The sequence below is a fragment of the Phalaenopsis equestris genome, unplaced genomic scaffold (assembly GCF_001263595.1).
Source record: "Phalaenopsis equestris unplaced genomic scaffold, ASM126359v1 Scaffold000579, whole genome shotgun sequence".
Classification (NCBI taxonomy): Eukaryota; Viridiplantae; Streptophyta; class Magnoliopsida; order Asparagales; family Orchidaceae; genus Phalaenopsis; species Phalaenopsis equestris.
In genome coordinates this window covers 40,070-57,297 of record NW_018165019.1, presented here as the reverse complement: position 1 = coordinate 57,297, position 17,228 = coordinate 40,070, and the positions used below count along the sequence as shown (strand labels likewise).

General features: G+C 36.7%; 1 protein-coding gene and 1 long non-coding RNA gene across 5 annotated transcripts in view; one reads left to right on the top strand and one right to left on the bottom strand.

Moving 5' to 3' along the window:
* The first annotated feature begins 211 nt into the window (after positions 1–211).
* LOC110029490 (IRK-interacting protein) lies at positions 212–2,008 on the top strand. The gene is made up of 2 exons (XM_020731799.1): positions 212–512; positions 580–2,008. The coding sequence occupies exons 1-2, from the start codon at positions 453–455 to the stop codon at positions 1,813–1,815; spliced, it is 1,296 nt and encodes a 431-aa protein (XP_020587458.1). The 5' UTR covers positions 212–452; the 3' UTR covers positions 1,816–2,008.
* Positions 2,009–7,187: 5,179 nt separating this feature from the next.
* LOC110029480 overlaps positions 7,188–17,228 on the bottom strand; it is a 23,302-nt gene continuing 13,261 nt past the window's right edge. Inside the window, exons 5-6 of one of the 4 annotated variants that reach the window (XR_002294547.1) lie at positions 8,856–9,041; positions 7,188–7,434 (exon numbers count right to left, since the gene is read on the bottom strand). This is a non-coding gene — a long non-coding RNA (uncharacterized LOC110029480). Of the gene's footprint in view, positions 7,462–8,855; positions 9,042–17,228 lie in introns of all 4 variants that reach the window. The other 3 variants (XR_002294548.1, XR_002294549.1, XR_002294550.1) reach the window with 3 other exon arrangements.

Here is a 17,228-nt window from a genome sequence, read left to right as displayed (position 1 = left end):
TATTACTTGATGTGATACGAAAGATTTAACTATATATATGTGAAGAGTGAAGTTGACATAATAGATATACAAATGCACAAAAATTGAGTGATATATTGATTGATATGCATCTAAATGCCTCCGATTATTTTACACAAACCTTTCGAGAAATAACTGATGCATTTAAAACCACCTACCGATCCCAACTACCCATCCAAATTTATTTCACCCCCACGGAACTCAGTCTCGCCACAGGCCATTTTGTGCCATCTCCACACTCCCACTAGCTGAAACCTCAATGTCAAACCCCTAATAAATGCGGGCTAATAAACCGTTACAGGTCACAGTAACCTTCTTTCTTCAAAAGTGAACCCAGTGCCCGAAACCAATCAAGCTTCCTCCCATCGTTCTTCCAGCTCTCATTCACCTCAGAACTCCAGCATTCAAGAAACAGCTGGTGATAATTTATAGCCATGGCCGTTCTTCCCTCCTCTTCCTCTCGCCTTTCTCCTTCCCCTCCCCCCTTCGCTCCCGTAAGTCCTCTTCCTCATCTCTTTCTCACAATCAATTAAACTGAACTAATCAACAACCTTGTTGCAGATTCAGGAGGAAGAAACAGAACACGACGAGCCCGAACCAGAACCCGAAAAGAGCACGGCTGCCACATATCATCACCAACCCACACCTCTCCACCCTTCCGCCAAATCCTCCCGCAGCGAAGACCTCTCGGTTTCCTGCAGCAAGTGCCGTCCTTCCTCTCGCGACAAAATCACCGTCGTCCCCCTCGACATCAACGGCCCAAAACGCCCCTCCTCTGTTTCCGGTTCCACGCCCAACGCTCTCCTCCGATCCCTCTTCCGCGCGCTCGCACCCAAAACCCCTCTCCACATAGCATCCACCCCATGCTCCTCCTCAGACGCCCAAGAAAACGCCGAATGGAAGCTCACAGCTGCGGAGCTCTCCCGGAAACTCCTCCACGTCACCCGCAAGCGCGACGAAGCAATCCTTGAAGCCTCCCGGCTCAAATATTCCGTCTCCAAGCTCGAGCGCAAGCTGAACCAGCTGGAGTCTCGCTGCCGCGACTTACAAACCTCCCTCGATCGCTGCATCGCCGGCCCAAACGAAACCGCCGTCGAGCCGTTCATTCTCGCCGTAAACGACGCTCGGACCGCCGTGCGGCAGTTGAGCCGGTATCTGATAGCACAGCTCCGGGCTGCGCCGCGGTCCATGGACCGGCTCGGGTCTATTCTCCGATCCAACGGTTTGGTTAAAAAGAACCCCGGGAGCTTGATCATCGGGTTGGAGTCGGTTCTGAACCGGGTTTTTTATTCCGATTTCGAGCGGGCGGGAGAGGGCGAGGGGATGCTGGCCGACCCCGCGGACCGGTGCAAGGCGAACCGGGCGGCTTATGAGGCTATCCGGGGCCTGGGTTGGGAGGATGTATTGAGCAAGGGAACGAGGTATTTCAGTGAGGGGTTAAGCAGGTTCTGCGACCGGCGGATGAGCGAGGTGGTGGGGATGCTGGGCTGGGCTCGAGCATGGCCGGAAGGGCTTCTGCAGGCTTTTTTTGGGGCGGCCCGGGGTGTTTGGGCTGTGTTTCTGCTGGCTCGGTCGGTGCACCCGGGTATGCCAATTTTGCGGGTGGACCGGGGGGCTCGGTTTGATCCGGTTTACATGGAGGAATCGACCGGGGTTAAACCAGGGACGGGGGAGGTGATTATGATGGTGGCCCCGGGGTTCTACGTTCACGGCGCGACTTGCAGTGTCGTTAAGTGCAGGGTGATCGTGGCGTTCAGGGAACAGAATGAGAGTAATTGTGATCGCCTTAAGTTGTAAAATTTTTTTATTTAATAATATTATTATTAGTGTGCTTTATGTTATATACGCACGAAATAAGCAAAATATGATAATTATGGTGGCTTTTAATTTCTTCAAAAGCTCCTTTGTTGAAAAGGAGAAGGCCGCCTTCAATGTCTATTTTTCTTGTTCTTGAGGCACAATTTTAGAGGCGCTTGCATAATCATCATCTTCTCAAAAGAGCCTTTAAACAAATTGTTGCAATTAATTATCATTATACAGTAGTGACAGAATGATAATTTCTCCAGAAACAGCTGTGAAACAAACAACCAACTTTCATTCTGCAGCTTTCTCGCAGCAACTTTTTGAGTCAACATAGCTGCAGCTAAAAAACTGATAAGTTACAGTTGCCCTTGTTTAAAAATTATAGATTTGTTAATTTTTCATTTAATTAGATAGGAATAGAATTATAATAATTAAAAAATCTTATCAATAATAATTAGTACCTTCATACACTTAAAGTAAATGAGAATAAAATAAGCACTTTAAAGGAATATTTTGGCAATCAAATTAGGCTTTAAGAAGCATTTATGAACACTGGGAACACTTCAACCACGGTACTAGATAGAGTATATAATTATTGAACCGAAAGATTTTTTTTCTACAAAAAAATATACTCCAATCTCATTTAAGAGGAATTACAGGTCTTAATTTTAATTTTAACTTGAACACTTTTACTTGTAATAAAGTAAATCAAAATCAACATAAAATTTGTACCTTACTTTTATGTGAACAGGTGTTTTCATTTTTTAAAAGTTGATCATCTTCCTCAATTCGTTTTTTGGTTTTATTCTTCCTACCTTCTTCTTTCGCCTTTCCGGTGAGTTCCTACTCTACCTCCATTCACATTGACATGACCACCAAATCAACCACCTCCCCTCCCACTGATCGCCCAATTTTTACTCAACTGAAATTTCTATTGGGCAATATCAAAAACATCGTCTTTGTGGATTTAATGCCGACAATCATACCATTTGGAAGGCTCAAGTGCTGAAACTATTTCATGCCCACGGGTATGATGGCTTTCTTGATGGTTCGTATTGCTGCCCTGATAAATTCATCCAAAATATTTCAGGAAACAACACAACTAATCGTGATTTCAGCAAATGGATCTTCATGAATCCAAATCTCTTTGCTGCCATTTACTCCATCGTCTAACCTTCCATCCTTCCCCATCTTCGAATACCATTGAACGATGCCTTCAGTCGTCCAATAGATCTTGCATTTTTCAACTTAAAAACGAGTTTCACCATATTTCCAAAGGTTATGAAACCATAACTCAATACCTCTCCGACAACAAATAAAAAGTTGATGTTCTTGCTACGGTTGGAGTAATTCTTGATGTCGGTGTTAAAATACTTTATACCATCAATGATTTACCATCCACTTATCATGCCTTTAAGACCTCCATTCAAACTCATCTCCAACCCATTAGCTTGGATGATCTTTACATCTTGCTATGCAATGAAGAACTTACTCTAATTCAAAGCGCTCTCAAAGAACTCATCCGCATCAAAAAATTGCCTTGGTTGCGCCTTGTCATAACAAGAACAAGACTCAATTCAGTACTTCTTCCAACCGAAATAGCAACCTCTAGGTTCCTCCAAGAATCAGTTCAGTTCTTCCAAAGCAAAGTCATCAAAGCTTTCAACAAGTTTCGAATAGTCGTAAGAACACTATCACTTGCCAAATATGTAATAAAGTTAGGCACTCTGCATTTAGATGTTAGCATCAACATGATCACACTTATCAACCCACTACTGCTATTATTTCAGATGCCTCATCCAACTTAGATCAGCAATGGATCTTCGACAGCGGTGCTACTCAACATCTTACCGCCAACTCAAATCAACTTCACAACGTCCACAACTCTATATCTGTTGGAAATGGCCAACAGTTTCTTATCACTCATATCAATCAAGGAATACTTTCTACACCTACTTGTAAGCTCTTACTTTCCAATATTTCATGTACCTAATATAGCTTACAATCTCCTCTCTATTCATAAGTTAACTTCTCAAAAATTTTACTGCTAACGGTTGTTTCCTTAAGCATGTGCAGACCAAAAAAATTCTCCTTGAAGGACCCTGCATTCAAGGGTTGTATCCACTTACACCTTCCTCTACATGAGTCCAACATTCCATCTAAACTACCTCTTGTATCTGTTTATTTGTACCTGTTCTTTGGCACAGAAGACTTGGACATCCTAACAATCACATTCAGCAAGTATTAGCTTCTAGTTTACAACATGTTAGCCCCAAATTTTCATGTACCTCATGTAATTTATCAAAAATTAGGAAACTACCCTTTATACAATCTTGTAACAGGGCTACGACTCCTTTACAAATTATTCATTCTAATGTTCGGGGTTCGTCTCCCTCCACCACTTATCAAAATTATAAATATTACATCAGTTTTGTTGATGTCTTCTCTCGCTTTACTTGTATTTACCTGCTTAAACAAAGAAATGACACCTTTACTAAATTTCAAGAATTTAAGAACCTTGTTAAAAATCAGCTCAGCTCTTTTATAAAATTTTTCGAACTAACAGTGAAGGTGAGTACTGCAACTTAAGCTTTACTAACTACCTCAATTTGGCATTCAACATTGTACATGTCCTTATACTCTTCAACAAAATGGTGTCGCTAAACGGAAACATAGACACCTTACGAAAACAGTTCGTACTCTATTACATGACAAACATTTACCTACTCATCTCTGGACCAATACCCTTCTTACCGACTGCTACCTTATTAATCGTTTATCGAACAAAAGACTTGAATATAAATCACCCTATGAAATTTTATTTAACAAACAGCCAAGCTTCCAACACTTCAAAATATATGGTTGGCAATGCTTTTCGTGGCCCAAGCCCTATCTCAACAATAAACTTCAACACTTCTCTAAAGAATGTATTTTTCTAGACTGTGCCACCTCTACCAATAAAATATGTCTCTCATCATGGCATATTCAATGAATGTGTATTTCCCTATCAATGTCAAACACTCTCTGAATCAAATCATAATCTCCCTAAACTATACCTCCACTCCTCTTAGTCCCTACCACAACTATTCTATCAAATCAGCCCACCCATAGTCATTCCAATCGAACTGCTTCTTATTCGCACAACTCTCCTAGTTACACACCGTAACTACTCAACCTCCTCTTCCTTTTGTTTCGGCCCATGCAAATATTCCCACCTATATCGAAGTCCCTCCTATTGCTCCCTTACCGTCTCCTCCCTTCCAATCTATGCTCACTAGAACTAAAACTTGTAGTTTAAAATCATGCAAAATTCTCAATCTTATTCATCAAGCTACTAATGATCCTACAACCTACGCTATGACAACTAAGCATGAACATTGGAGAAAAGTTGTCGTCTGAATTTCAAGTTCTTCATGATCAAGGGACGGGGGAATTAGTACCATCCACCTCCCAATATAACGTTCTTGGTTGCAGATGGACTTTTAAAACTAAACTTAATTCAGATGGGACAAGTGCCCGGTACAAGGCTCGGCTCGTGGCTCGGTGGTTCAAACAACAAGAAGACAAAGTCTATGTTAAAACATTCAGTTCGGAAGCCAAAATTACTACAATTCACGTCTTTCTTACAATTGTCATTACTTACAAACAACAAATTCTTCTTCTCGATGTTTCCAACGCCTTTCTTCATGGTGCTTTACATGAGACTATCTACATGCAACAACCTCAAGGGTTTCTTGATCATCTTCAACCCAATTATGTATGTAAACTCAAGAAGGCTATCTACAGACTTAAGCTAGCATCTCAATGGCATCACACTCTCACTACATATCTTCAATCTCTGCATTTCCATGTTAGTTCTGCCGACTCGTCTCTCTATGACTACTACTCCAACAATACCCATATTTATATTTTGATCTATGTCGATGATATCTTAATAACTGGCAATGACTTTCACACCATTGATGCTATCCTTCAAAGCTTACACATTAAATTTAAAATTAAGACATTGGGCACCACCTCCAAATTTCTCAGCATACAAGCAACTCATACTTTCTACAATCTCCACCTAAATTAAGCTACCTATACTCAACATATTCTTCACACTTCTGACATGGACAGTTCTAAACTTGTGCAAAATCCAACAAACACCAGGAAGCCTTCTCATCACTCTGATCATACTTTATTTAATGACCCTTCATTTTTTTTTGTAAACTAACTGGTTCTTTACAATATTTAATACTCACGCGTCCAGATATAGCTTATGTGGCCAACCATTCCAATCAAACTATGCATCAACCAACTCAAAACAACTTTCAACAGTTAAAGTGTATCCTTAGATACTTACAAGGCACTCTTCACCTCAAATTACCAACTATTCAAGGATCCTTTCAACTCATTGCTTTTGCAGATGTTGATTGGGTTGTAAATCCTACTAATCACAAATCGACTACTGGTATATGTATTTTTCTTGGGTCTACACCTATTTCTTAGAAAAGTAAAAGGTAAGCCACCATAGCTCTTTCCTCTACCGAAGCTGAATATCGAGCTCTTGCTACAACGGTGATTGAATAGTATGTCTACGATGTTCACTCCAAGATTTTCAAATTACTCTTACCGCTCTTACTCCTCTCTTTTGTGACAATACCTCTGCTACAGCGCTTGCCACATAGGGATTGATTAACACTATATAAGAGAATACACTAACAACAAAGTTCTCATGGTTCATCGTATCAATACCACTAATTAAATTGTCGGCCTCTTAACTAATTCTCTTCCTGATTTTAAGTTCAAGTTTCTTCGTAACAAATTGATCATATTCGACAAAAATCATCAATTTGAAGGGGGATGTTAATATATCTCTATTATTTTCTATTTGGTCCAACTGTACCTGTATCAGTTCGGTCCAGCTTGTCTTTACCTTGTTTTGGCTTACCATATAGTCTTGTCAACTTGTATCTATAAATAGGACTGAGTATGTACATTGGTGGGTGTGTGTTTTCATTTAATAAAGTAATTTCTTTCTCTATCTTTGTTCTCTGTCTCAATTTGCATCATATACAACCCCAATGTTTCATATCACATAAAAAAAAAACCAACAGTTTAATTTTTAAAAAGTGAAATACAACTTTTCATGCATAAGAAAGGTGGCATGCATGTAATACTTTAAGTTTAGATGTTAGATATGTAAATACATAAAACTTACAAAGTTTAGATGTTAGATATGTAAATACATAAAAATTACGTGGTATATATGGTATGTATGTAAATCTTCCTCATTTTTATTATTGTTGAATTCTAATCACACCTAATGAATAAAACGTAAGACATGAGAGAGAGACAGAAAGAGAAATAGAGAGAGAGAGAAATGAATAATAATGAACAATACCAATTTTATAAAATAATCCTATATTTATAGGGGAGACGATACAATACCTGAAGTTCTATATTTGTTTTTGCTTTAATGAGAGCGTTATAGAAGTATTTTTGATACTTTACATGTACGGACTTGTTGTTTATTTGCTTTCTACCTCGGTCAGCTAATCTTAATTGCCTTCAAGTCATTCGGGCCGCTGGTCGTATAGGCTTCGGGCATCCCGACTCCAGGCCGTCCATCTGAAGGATTCAGAATGACATATTCTGCTATACAATTACAAATTTAAATCATTATATATAAAAAAAGCCTTCGTTATAGATAGATGCTTAGGAGTCAATTGATTTCTATTTAGCCAATTTTTTATCTGATGCTAAAAATAATAAATAATAACGCAATTATTTTCTAAATGCATTTTTGAGAATTTTAGAGCATTATCTGATTGTTCACCAACATTATGTCTAGCCATCTGCCATTGGATGTCCCATAGTAATAGCCATAGCCATAGCCACACCACATTCTTTTATTGTTACCTAATCTCTTCTATTAAGAGAATAATCAAACCCTCGCTTATCAATGGAAAGTGTAAGAGATCAACCAAGTCATAGCCACACCACATTCTTTTATTGTTACCTAATCTCTTCTATTAAGAGAATAATCAAACCCTCTCTTATCAATGGAAAGTGTAAGAGATCAACCAACTGCCATATCTTTTATCATCTAAAATTCTCAATCAACCACTATCAAACACTCGTTAAAAATAGATGTGCAACATTTAATGCTCATCTTATTAGTTGCTTAATATCACCTTAATTAAGAGAATGAACAAGCTAATCACAATCATCACTTGACTTCTGATCTTTTTTTATTGATCATCTAATAATGCCCACCAATTATCAACAACTAACAATCATTAAAAATTGACATTTGATCAACATTCCCTTACATAAGAACAGCGATGGAGAAATTCTAAAGTGATTCAACCAATGAAGTTCCTAATTAAGTACTACATGATGCATACCTACTAATTTTTTAGGATAATCAATGATTGACATCCAATGCATATCCTTTTGGTTTACCTAGATCTCCCCTCAAATCAAAAGAATTATTAATAGTTTTCATTCATTTGACAATAGTTAAAGATGTCTGAAATCTGTTAGTGATAAATGCACGTATATGATTATCTCAATCTCCTGTTTTCATCAAAAGAAAACTAAACTAATCGCTATCATTACCTAACTAACAACATTTCAAAATGACCATCATTTGAAACCTGCCAACGATGATGTTCATGAAAGCTATATCAATGATTGATGTTCACTCCCATTTTCATGAGTCACAAATCAATCTGTGTTATTACAAAAAATAACTTCTAAAATTCTCAAGGATTGTTTGAAGCATAGCAATATTTCTAATTTTATTTCAAGTTTCTTTAGCAATACAAATAAGAATATTTTTTAACTAATAACAAAAAAATTAAACCTTGTGCAAGTTGCATAAACCAATTCAAGAAATTAAAATTTGAAAAATGGTAAAAAGACTTTTTTTTTTTCTAATTTTAACCATTACTTATACATGATTTTGTTTAAAATAAAAATAAAGATTAAAAAAAAAGAAATACTCTTAAACTAAAACTTAAGGATGTAAATTTAATTTACAATACCAACGCAAACGTGAGACCATTGTCCGAATATAAGTAATCCACTGCTAAAATGTTGGTAGACAAGCAAAAGAAATAGGGAAGTGAACATTGAGGGCTTCAGTTACCAGAATAATTGAAAAAGCTCCGGTTCTTTCAAAAATATGGTCCTCCAGACGCATAAATTCCGGTTCTATAACCAATGAGTTGCTGCAAGGAGCAGGAGATTGAGGCTAAAATTGTGAAAAAAAATTGAGATTTTGCAAATAACAGAGTCCAGCAACAGCAAATCATGCATTTCTGCAGTGATGCTTCTGTAACAGACAGGTTGATGTTCATTCAAAGCACATGCAAGCGCTAGCCAAAAAAGGATGCCGCAGTTATCCAAATCTTGGGAACTTGAGCATAAGAACTAATCAAACAAGAATTGTGCAACTAAGCCCTTTCATAATTTTTTTTTTCCTTTAATTAAATTTTAAACAATTATTTTTAAAAAAAATGTCCAAGAAAATAAAAAGATAGCTTCTTAAAACTTCAAAAATTCATTCAAAATCTAAAGAAAATTTGAGAAAATTCTATATCTGATAAAAATATTTCAATTTCTAGTTATTCCCGAGTCCAAGCCTAAGCCTAAATTTTCAGCTAAAAAGATTTCAATCCTATAGCACCATCACCCAAAAGTCGATTTTGAGTTGAGCTCTACCTAAGAAGCAAGAAGACTTCCAAATAACTTCATGTCCAGATCAAAAACAGAAACATCTCCGAAGCATCTGACATACTCAAAATTGTGTTGAAGACACCTCGAGACAACTAAGTTTCGACACAGGTAAGACACGTCTCAGCATAGGTTGGACACAGCTCAATGCTCGTGTGAGGCAGCCAGTCCTTGAGATATCAATACCGAGCAAAATATGCAATAAGTACTAACAATTAATGAAAGCTAATGCTGAAGTATTGATAACAAATGATACGTGTCATATGATAATTTTTTTTTATAATTAATTGTGTTTGTTTTTTTTTATTGTTAAAAAATTTAATTGAAGTATATGCATATGATATTATACTTCATCAGTTAATTTTAGAAGTAGAAAACATATTAATTTAGATATTTCAATTTAAAAATTATAAATAAGACATTCCGACCATAACAAATTGCATCCTAAAATTTTAAAATATGTTTTGTACTGTCATGATGATCTCATGTCCATGTCACCAGATGTGTGTTCTTGTCCGTGCTTTGTAGAGCTTCATTTATTTGAGCTCAACTCAATATCACCCCAAGGAATCTATACATGAATACAGCGGACTGTACCAGACTTCATAGACACGATGTTTTCGTTTCTTAGCTTGTTCTACGTTCAATTTGTTATATTTAAAATGAAATATTGTTAAAGTAGCACAAAAATACGGACCTGACGATCAGCATATACTGTATATTCTGGGTAGGAAGTATGTAGTATTTCTATTGCTACAAACCCCCCCTGGCCCCACTAAAAAGAAAAAACAAGGCTGTAGTGTGAGATTGGTTACCTGGATTTTAATAAGAATATTTACAATGTTATTTCTTCACAACCCGCAGAGCAAAATGTCTTCAATCATTAACAATGAGGACTCATACTTTAAAATTCCACTAAAATGCATGCCTATGCAACCGTCCTGGCAATCTAATTTCATTTGTTTGTGAGTTAGAATGATTAGCAATAGCGTTCGAAAATATTGAAATGGGATTATAAAGTGATGTTCTTACTTCCTAATAAAATGAACATGTAATGTGAGCAAACGAATGATGAGAAGCACAAACACTAAATGTTAGAAGAACTAATATAATAAACAGGTAAAAATTATTGAAAAGGGTAGAATATTCGAAGAATTATTGAAAAGTGTAGATAAACTAATATCCAATCAGAAACTAACTAAAAAAGTTACAAGATTAGTAGGCAATTGAATCTAAATAGCATTGCTGGAGTGATTTCAGTTAGCAATACAGTATTTTAAAAAAAAATAGGAAGTTATGCACGTATGTATGTATATGCTAAAAAATATTACAAATGAAGCTAGCGCATGTTTGTGGCCATCAAATAGAATTAAAAGTAAAAGGCAATATGCACATAACACTAAAAAAAATCATATTTACATAATAAATACTTAAAATGTAACGTTTACTTAATATACTACTTTCTTAATCCCAATCTCATAGGAAAGAAGAAACGAGGAAGGTTTGACAGCAATGAGAACAATGTCACGTACAATTCCCTCGATGACAAGGAAGAGAAAGATGTAACGAGATTTCACTGAGTGAAGAGATCAGCTGGACTGACAGAATGTGCAATCCTAAAACCCTCAAAGATGATGAAAAAGAGGGAAGTTTATGGCAAGATCTTGCTAGGGAAAGACCATTGATGAGAGAAACAACTTATTAAATCCTTAAACCCTCAAAAGCAAAGAAAATAATAGAAATTCAAGCCAAAATCTTGCTAGGGATGCCATCTACGGGAACAATGGTGCGTGCATTTCTAAACTCGACAAAAAAGAAGAATTAAGTAGCGAAAAAATTATGCTTGGGGAAGGAGAAGAGGGGAAACTAGCATTATGGGTAAGGAAGGTAAAATTTTTTAAGCTACTTGGGTGATCAAATTATTAAAAATTGTGAATGATTTAGATATCTCAAGTATGTTGTTCAAAGTGATGGTGATAGGATAGGAATGTTGTTAGTAGAAATCAAGTTGGTTTGGTTGAAGGGGAGAATTGCATCGGCCTATTGTTTGATAGACAAGCACCACTTAGACTTAAAAGGGAAATTTTATAGGATGGTGGTGAGACTTGCAATGCTCAATGGCGTAGAATTTTGGTCTTTAAAAGAGAAGCATAAAACAAAATTAAGTGTTGCTGAGATGAGAATGCTAAGGTAGATGAGCGGATTGACACTTAAAGACAAAATGTGAAATGAATATATCCATGATAAGATTGGTATAGCTCTAGTGGCGGACAAGATTAGAGAGAGTCGTCTTAGATGGTTTGGTCACATTAAACGTCGACCATTTGATGATCCAGTTAGGAAAATAAATTTTTCAGATTTGACTTATGTTAAGAAAGGTAGAGTTAGACCTAAAAAGACTAGGGCACATTGTATAAAAAATGATCTTAATCTATTAGAATTAAATAAAAATATGACATTCAATAAGAGAAAATGGAGAAAAAAGATTCATATAGATGACCCACTTAGTGAGATAAAGATTTGTTGTTGTTGTTGCTGCTATTGTTATTATTGTGTTCAAGATTAATCTAGTTCTCTGTGAGCAAATGACAAGTTTCAAATATTATATATGTAAATAGAAAAGTGTTTAAGTATTGTGTAAGAATATATGCCTAAAAAAATAGTAAAACATAATTTTGAAACTACATGGACGAACTCCTACAACATAAATTAGAAAGAGAGTATAAATATTGTTGTGGAATTCTAATTTTTCTATTTTAGATTTATTCTTGTTTATTCATTTCCTATTATGTCATATTTCTTTCCTTTTGTTAGTTGATGTGTCTTCGGTAAGTTCTAATAGTGGGAAATAAGCTTGCCCTAGCCTTTACTTATTATATAAGGAGTTATAATTTGAACATTAAGAAATAAGAGAATTAATTTTCTCCACCTTTCTTCATGGTATCAGAGATAGGGAACAAGCCCAAGAACTCCCTTCAGCCACTAGAGCCTCTCCCATTACCGGGATAATTTTTTTTCCTTGCATGTGTCCCACTGCAGGCATCTAAGATCCCTTTCGGCTTTGGCCCTTGCTCCCTTTCTCTCTAACAGCCTTCCTCTATTTTCTTTATCCTCATATCCTCCCTGCAGGCTTTCCTGTGTCCACCTGTGCCGCAAGATCCATCCAGCCGCAGGCCTCTTCACCACAGAAATCTCCTGGCATTAAAGTTACTAAGTTGAAGAAGCTCATCCTTTCGTTGTAGGTGGAGGAGCTTTCAAGCCTTCTGCGGAATACAAAGAGCATCTTGGACATGAGATCACCCTCACGAGCTGAAAAAACTACAGCATCCCAAGTTCCTTGGCTGCAGCAGCAAACAGTTTTTCTTCCTCCTCCACTGCCCCTTCTCCATAGGAATCCTCTCAAATTTTTTTGGCTGCAAAAGCAACAACCGGCCTTCCTCTTCCTCTGAACAGTGGTCGGTCCTATTCTGTAGCAGCAACAGCCTCAAACAACGAGGGCTTATAACTAAGTACGGGACGAAGAGGTCTAGCTCTACACTGGAAGTTAATTCTAAATCAGAGACCAGGAATTCTGCCCAAATAACCCCAGAACTCTCTCAATTTATCACAACTCATAAAATCAATGGTCATAACTTCCTTCATTGGTCCCAATCCGTGTTTATGTTCATTTATAGCAAAATAAAAGAAAAACATCTCACAAGAGAAGGCACAGTTCCTAAGCTCACTGATCCTAACCATCACTCATGAAAGATCCAAGATTACATGGTGATCAATTCTATGACCGCAGAAATTGGAGAAAATTTCTTGCTTTATAATACGACATAGAAGATTTGGCAAGCAACAAAAGAGACTTATTCCAGTACTGAAAACATTATAGAACTATTTGAGATTGAGACAACTACATGAGTTATGACAAGAAGAGTTAAGTGTGACTCAATACTTCAACACACTCATAAAGTATTTGTTATAATTAGATATGTATGATACTAATTCATGGAAATTTCCTCAAGATTTTATGTTATATAAAACAATAATTGAAAAAAGAGGATGAGCAAGTTCTTGTTGGGTCTAATAAGAACATAGATGAGCTTGGAGGAAAAAATCATAGAGATGAAGCCTATCCCTACCACTAGGGAAGCTTTTGCTAAAGTCAAAAGAGACAATAGTAGGAAGATTATGTGGCATGCACTAAAAGCTCCACCTTATACACACATAACTCCCCTCATTAGTCAGAGTTAAAGAAGAATAGTCACTTGTGTGGACATTTTAAGAAACTTGGTCACACAAAGGACAAGTGCTAGAAGCTATATGAAAAACATGCAGATTGGAAATCTGGGAAAGAAAGGAAAGAACAATACAATAAGACCCATGTTGCTCCCTCGTTTAAAGGGCCGACCAACCCTAGCCCCTTTACCAAGGAATATCTGGATGTGTCGATTAAACTTCTTTCGAGAACAATCGAGCAACCTACCAGCTTGATGATAATAATGTATGGAAGTGTCCTCAAAATGCAATGTCGTATAAAACAATAGTGGAAAAAACAGGATGAGCAAGTTCTGTTGAGCAAAATGGGAACTTAGATGAGCTTAGAGGAAAAATCATGGAGAAGAAGCCTATCCTTGCTGAAGACAAAAGAGAAGATACTAGGAAGATTATGCGGCATGCACTAAAAGCTCCGCCTTATGCACACACAACACCCCCCTCCCACCAATTAGTTAAAATCAAAGAAGAATAGTCCGTTGTGTGAACAGTGTAAGAAACTTGGTCACACAAAGAACATGTGCTGGAAACTATATGAAAAATATGCAAATTGGAGCATTGGGCAAGGGAGGAAAGACTAAGGCAGTAAGGCCCATGTTGCTTCCTAGTTTGAAGGGTCGACCGACCCTAGCCCCTACACCAAGGAATATCTAGATGTGTTCAACAAACTTATTTCGGGCACAATTGAGCGGCATACCAACTTGATGATACACTAAGGTGTCATATCCTCCTATCTCGCTAATAAAGGAAGATTTCAACCTTGCATAATAGATTTAGGTGTTTCCGATCACACGACTAAAGATATTCATGCTCTCGCTAACTACCAAGTGTTCACCAACTCCAAATTTATTAGGCTTGTCGATGAATCTCACTCCAGGATTGTCGGGAAAAAGAAAAATGAAAGTCTTCAAAGATATTTAGTTCTCTTATGTGCTATATGTTCCCCAATTAGAGTATAACTTACTTCTAATTAGCAAACTTACTAATGAATTAAACTTTGTTACTAAATTTCATTCTAATTCTTGTGAATTTCAATTGATAAATTTGAGAAAGGTGATTGCCAGTGTTGAATTACATCAGGATCCATACCTGCTTAAGGAAAGTTGCTCACTTAACACACAAGTATCTTCTCCACTATTCTCTTCTCATATTCTTGAGTTTGTTGAAAAAAGTTTTATTAAGGCATTGTCATCCAATTCATTCCAATTTACGTTATGTTAAACATTGTACCCTCCGTTCTTTATTAATAAAAAGTCCAATTTTTCTAAGTGTCAAACTACCAATTGGCTAAACATACTCATCATATCTATCCTCTGTTCAATACAAACCCTCAAATCCTTTCTCTATCTTCCATAATGATATTGGGTCCATCAAAATTAAAAATTGTCAATGAAGTTAGATGGTTTCTCCTTTATTAAGGACCAACTAGAACCAGTTGGATATTCCTCATAAAGAAATAATCCAATATTGCAAAAATCTTTTAATCCTTTCATAACATGATTTTCACCCAATTCAAATGAAAATTTTCAGAATTAAAAAATTAATAATGCAAATGAATACTTCAATTTTATTCTTACAAAAAAACAGTATAATCCATGTGAGTTCACGTGTTCAAATTCCACAATAAAATGGGATAATTGAGAGAAGTAATAGACATCTCCTCAACGCACTAGATCAATAATGCTTTCTTCTAATGTCCCAAAAGTTTTTAGGAGAGATACCATGCTCACAACCACCTGCCTCATTAAAAAAAGGCCAAGTAGGGTCCCAAAAATTTTTAGGAGATACCATGCTCACAATCACCTGCCTCATTAAAAAAAGGCCAAGTAGGGTCCTTTGAATTCGAAACCCATCTCGATAATGTGATGGAAAAATACACTCATGTCAGAGTTTTCACAACCAATCTTCCTCTAAAATATTTGGTTGTCTCTTTTGTTTCACCAACCAAACCGCACAACATGATCTAAAATCCATCAAATATATCTTCCTTAGGTTTTCTTCTAGCAAAAAGGGGTACAAGTGCTATTCTCCCAACAACAACAACAAGCCTTTATTTCACTATGTGGGGTCTGTTACATTAGTTCTTTTTCTTCATTGAATCCTATTGAGTGTATATATTTATATATATTGAGAAAACTCAAAGGCTAATATATTGAAAAGAAAGAAATATACATATAGATTGTTTGGGAGGGCCTAAGCATGCTGCCCACACTATAACCATCACATGCAAATGGTTTCAAAAAGAGAAAATATAGAAAAATACATGAGAGACCTAAAGAAAAAATAAAAGTGCCAAAATATGTAGTATCAGGTAGCTAGAGAGTGACCCAATTTTGCCTTGCCTCTGCCTCTAATTCTAGGGAATGAGTCAACTAATAAATTGGTAAGATGAGTGTTATTGTCAGTAGTAACCAATGTATCATCCAATAAGTTCCCAAGCTCGAGTCGGCCTCCATTCTTCTTCTTTCCCCTGGAATAGACATGTCATTCCTCATCCGAAGATTGGCTCACCTGATTAGTGGATTGGTCTAAATTATGTTTGACATGTGTAGGTTGTTGAACATTAGAAGCAATTATATGTTGTACCAGCTCTCGTGTGTCTTGACATATAAGTGAGTCTTCTTCAATAACAGTGAGTGATATAAGCACATTTGGATCTGTACATGTAGTATGATGTTCTTCATCTTGGACTGGGGTGTTAGAAAGTGGATCAGGTTGCACCTTCTCAGTAGGGATGGTAGGTGGCTGATCTTTAGCAAAATTCGGTCTTAGATGAGGATGCAAGCAAAAGCAAATAGTAGAATTGTGATCAAACATACTACAATGAGAGCAATAAGAAGAGTGGTTCTATTTCAACCTTTTGTCAATACCCGTTGTGAGTGGTGTCAATCCATGCCTCATCCGGAGCTGGTTGAGTGATATATCTCACAACTAACACATAAGCCACAGAGGATTTTGTGACATCAAGTGTAGGACTATCAACATTGAGAGACTTACCGTAAGCAGTTGCTAAAAGGTAGGTAGAGAATTTCTAAGTTGAACAGATGTAATTTTACGGAAACTTAATCCAAACAGAAATGATATGAGACTTTGCTTCTGGTTCAAAATCGACATTCCACTTGAGAATTTTCGTTAAATATTTATTGATCTTAATAAATTTTCGAGAAAAAATGTGAGTGTAATCGGCATCATGAGATAACTGAATAAGTATATGTTGATCGTCGAGTAATCCAATATTCCAACTGTCCAATAGCTTCATAGCATCAAACTCTTTCCGAATGATCTCCAGTTTTGGGTGACCAAAAAGAAATTTTCCCACTAGAGCAAAACGCCAAGAGGACGTGAGATACTGATTTCAACCTCAATGAGAATAAGAGCAGACTTTCCATTTTTTTCCAAGCTTTTTAATGAAAGTATGATCA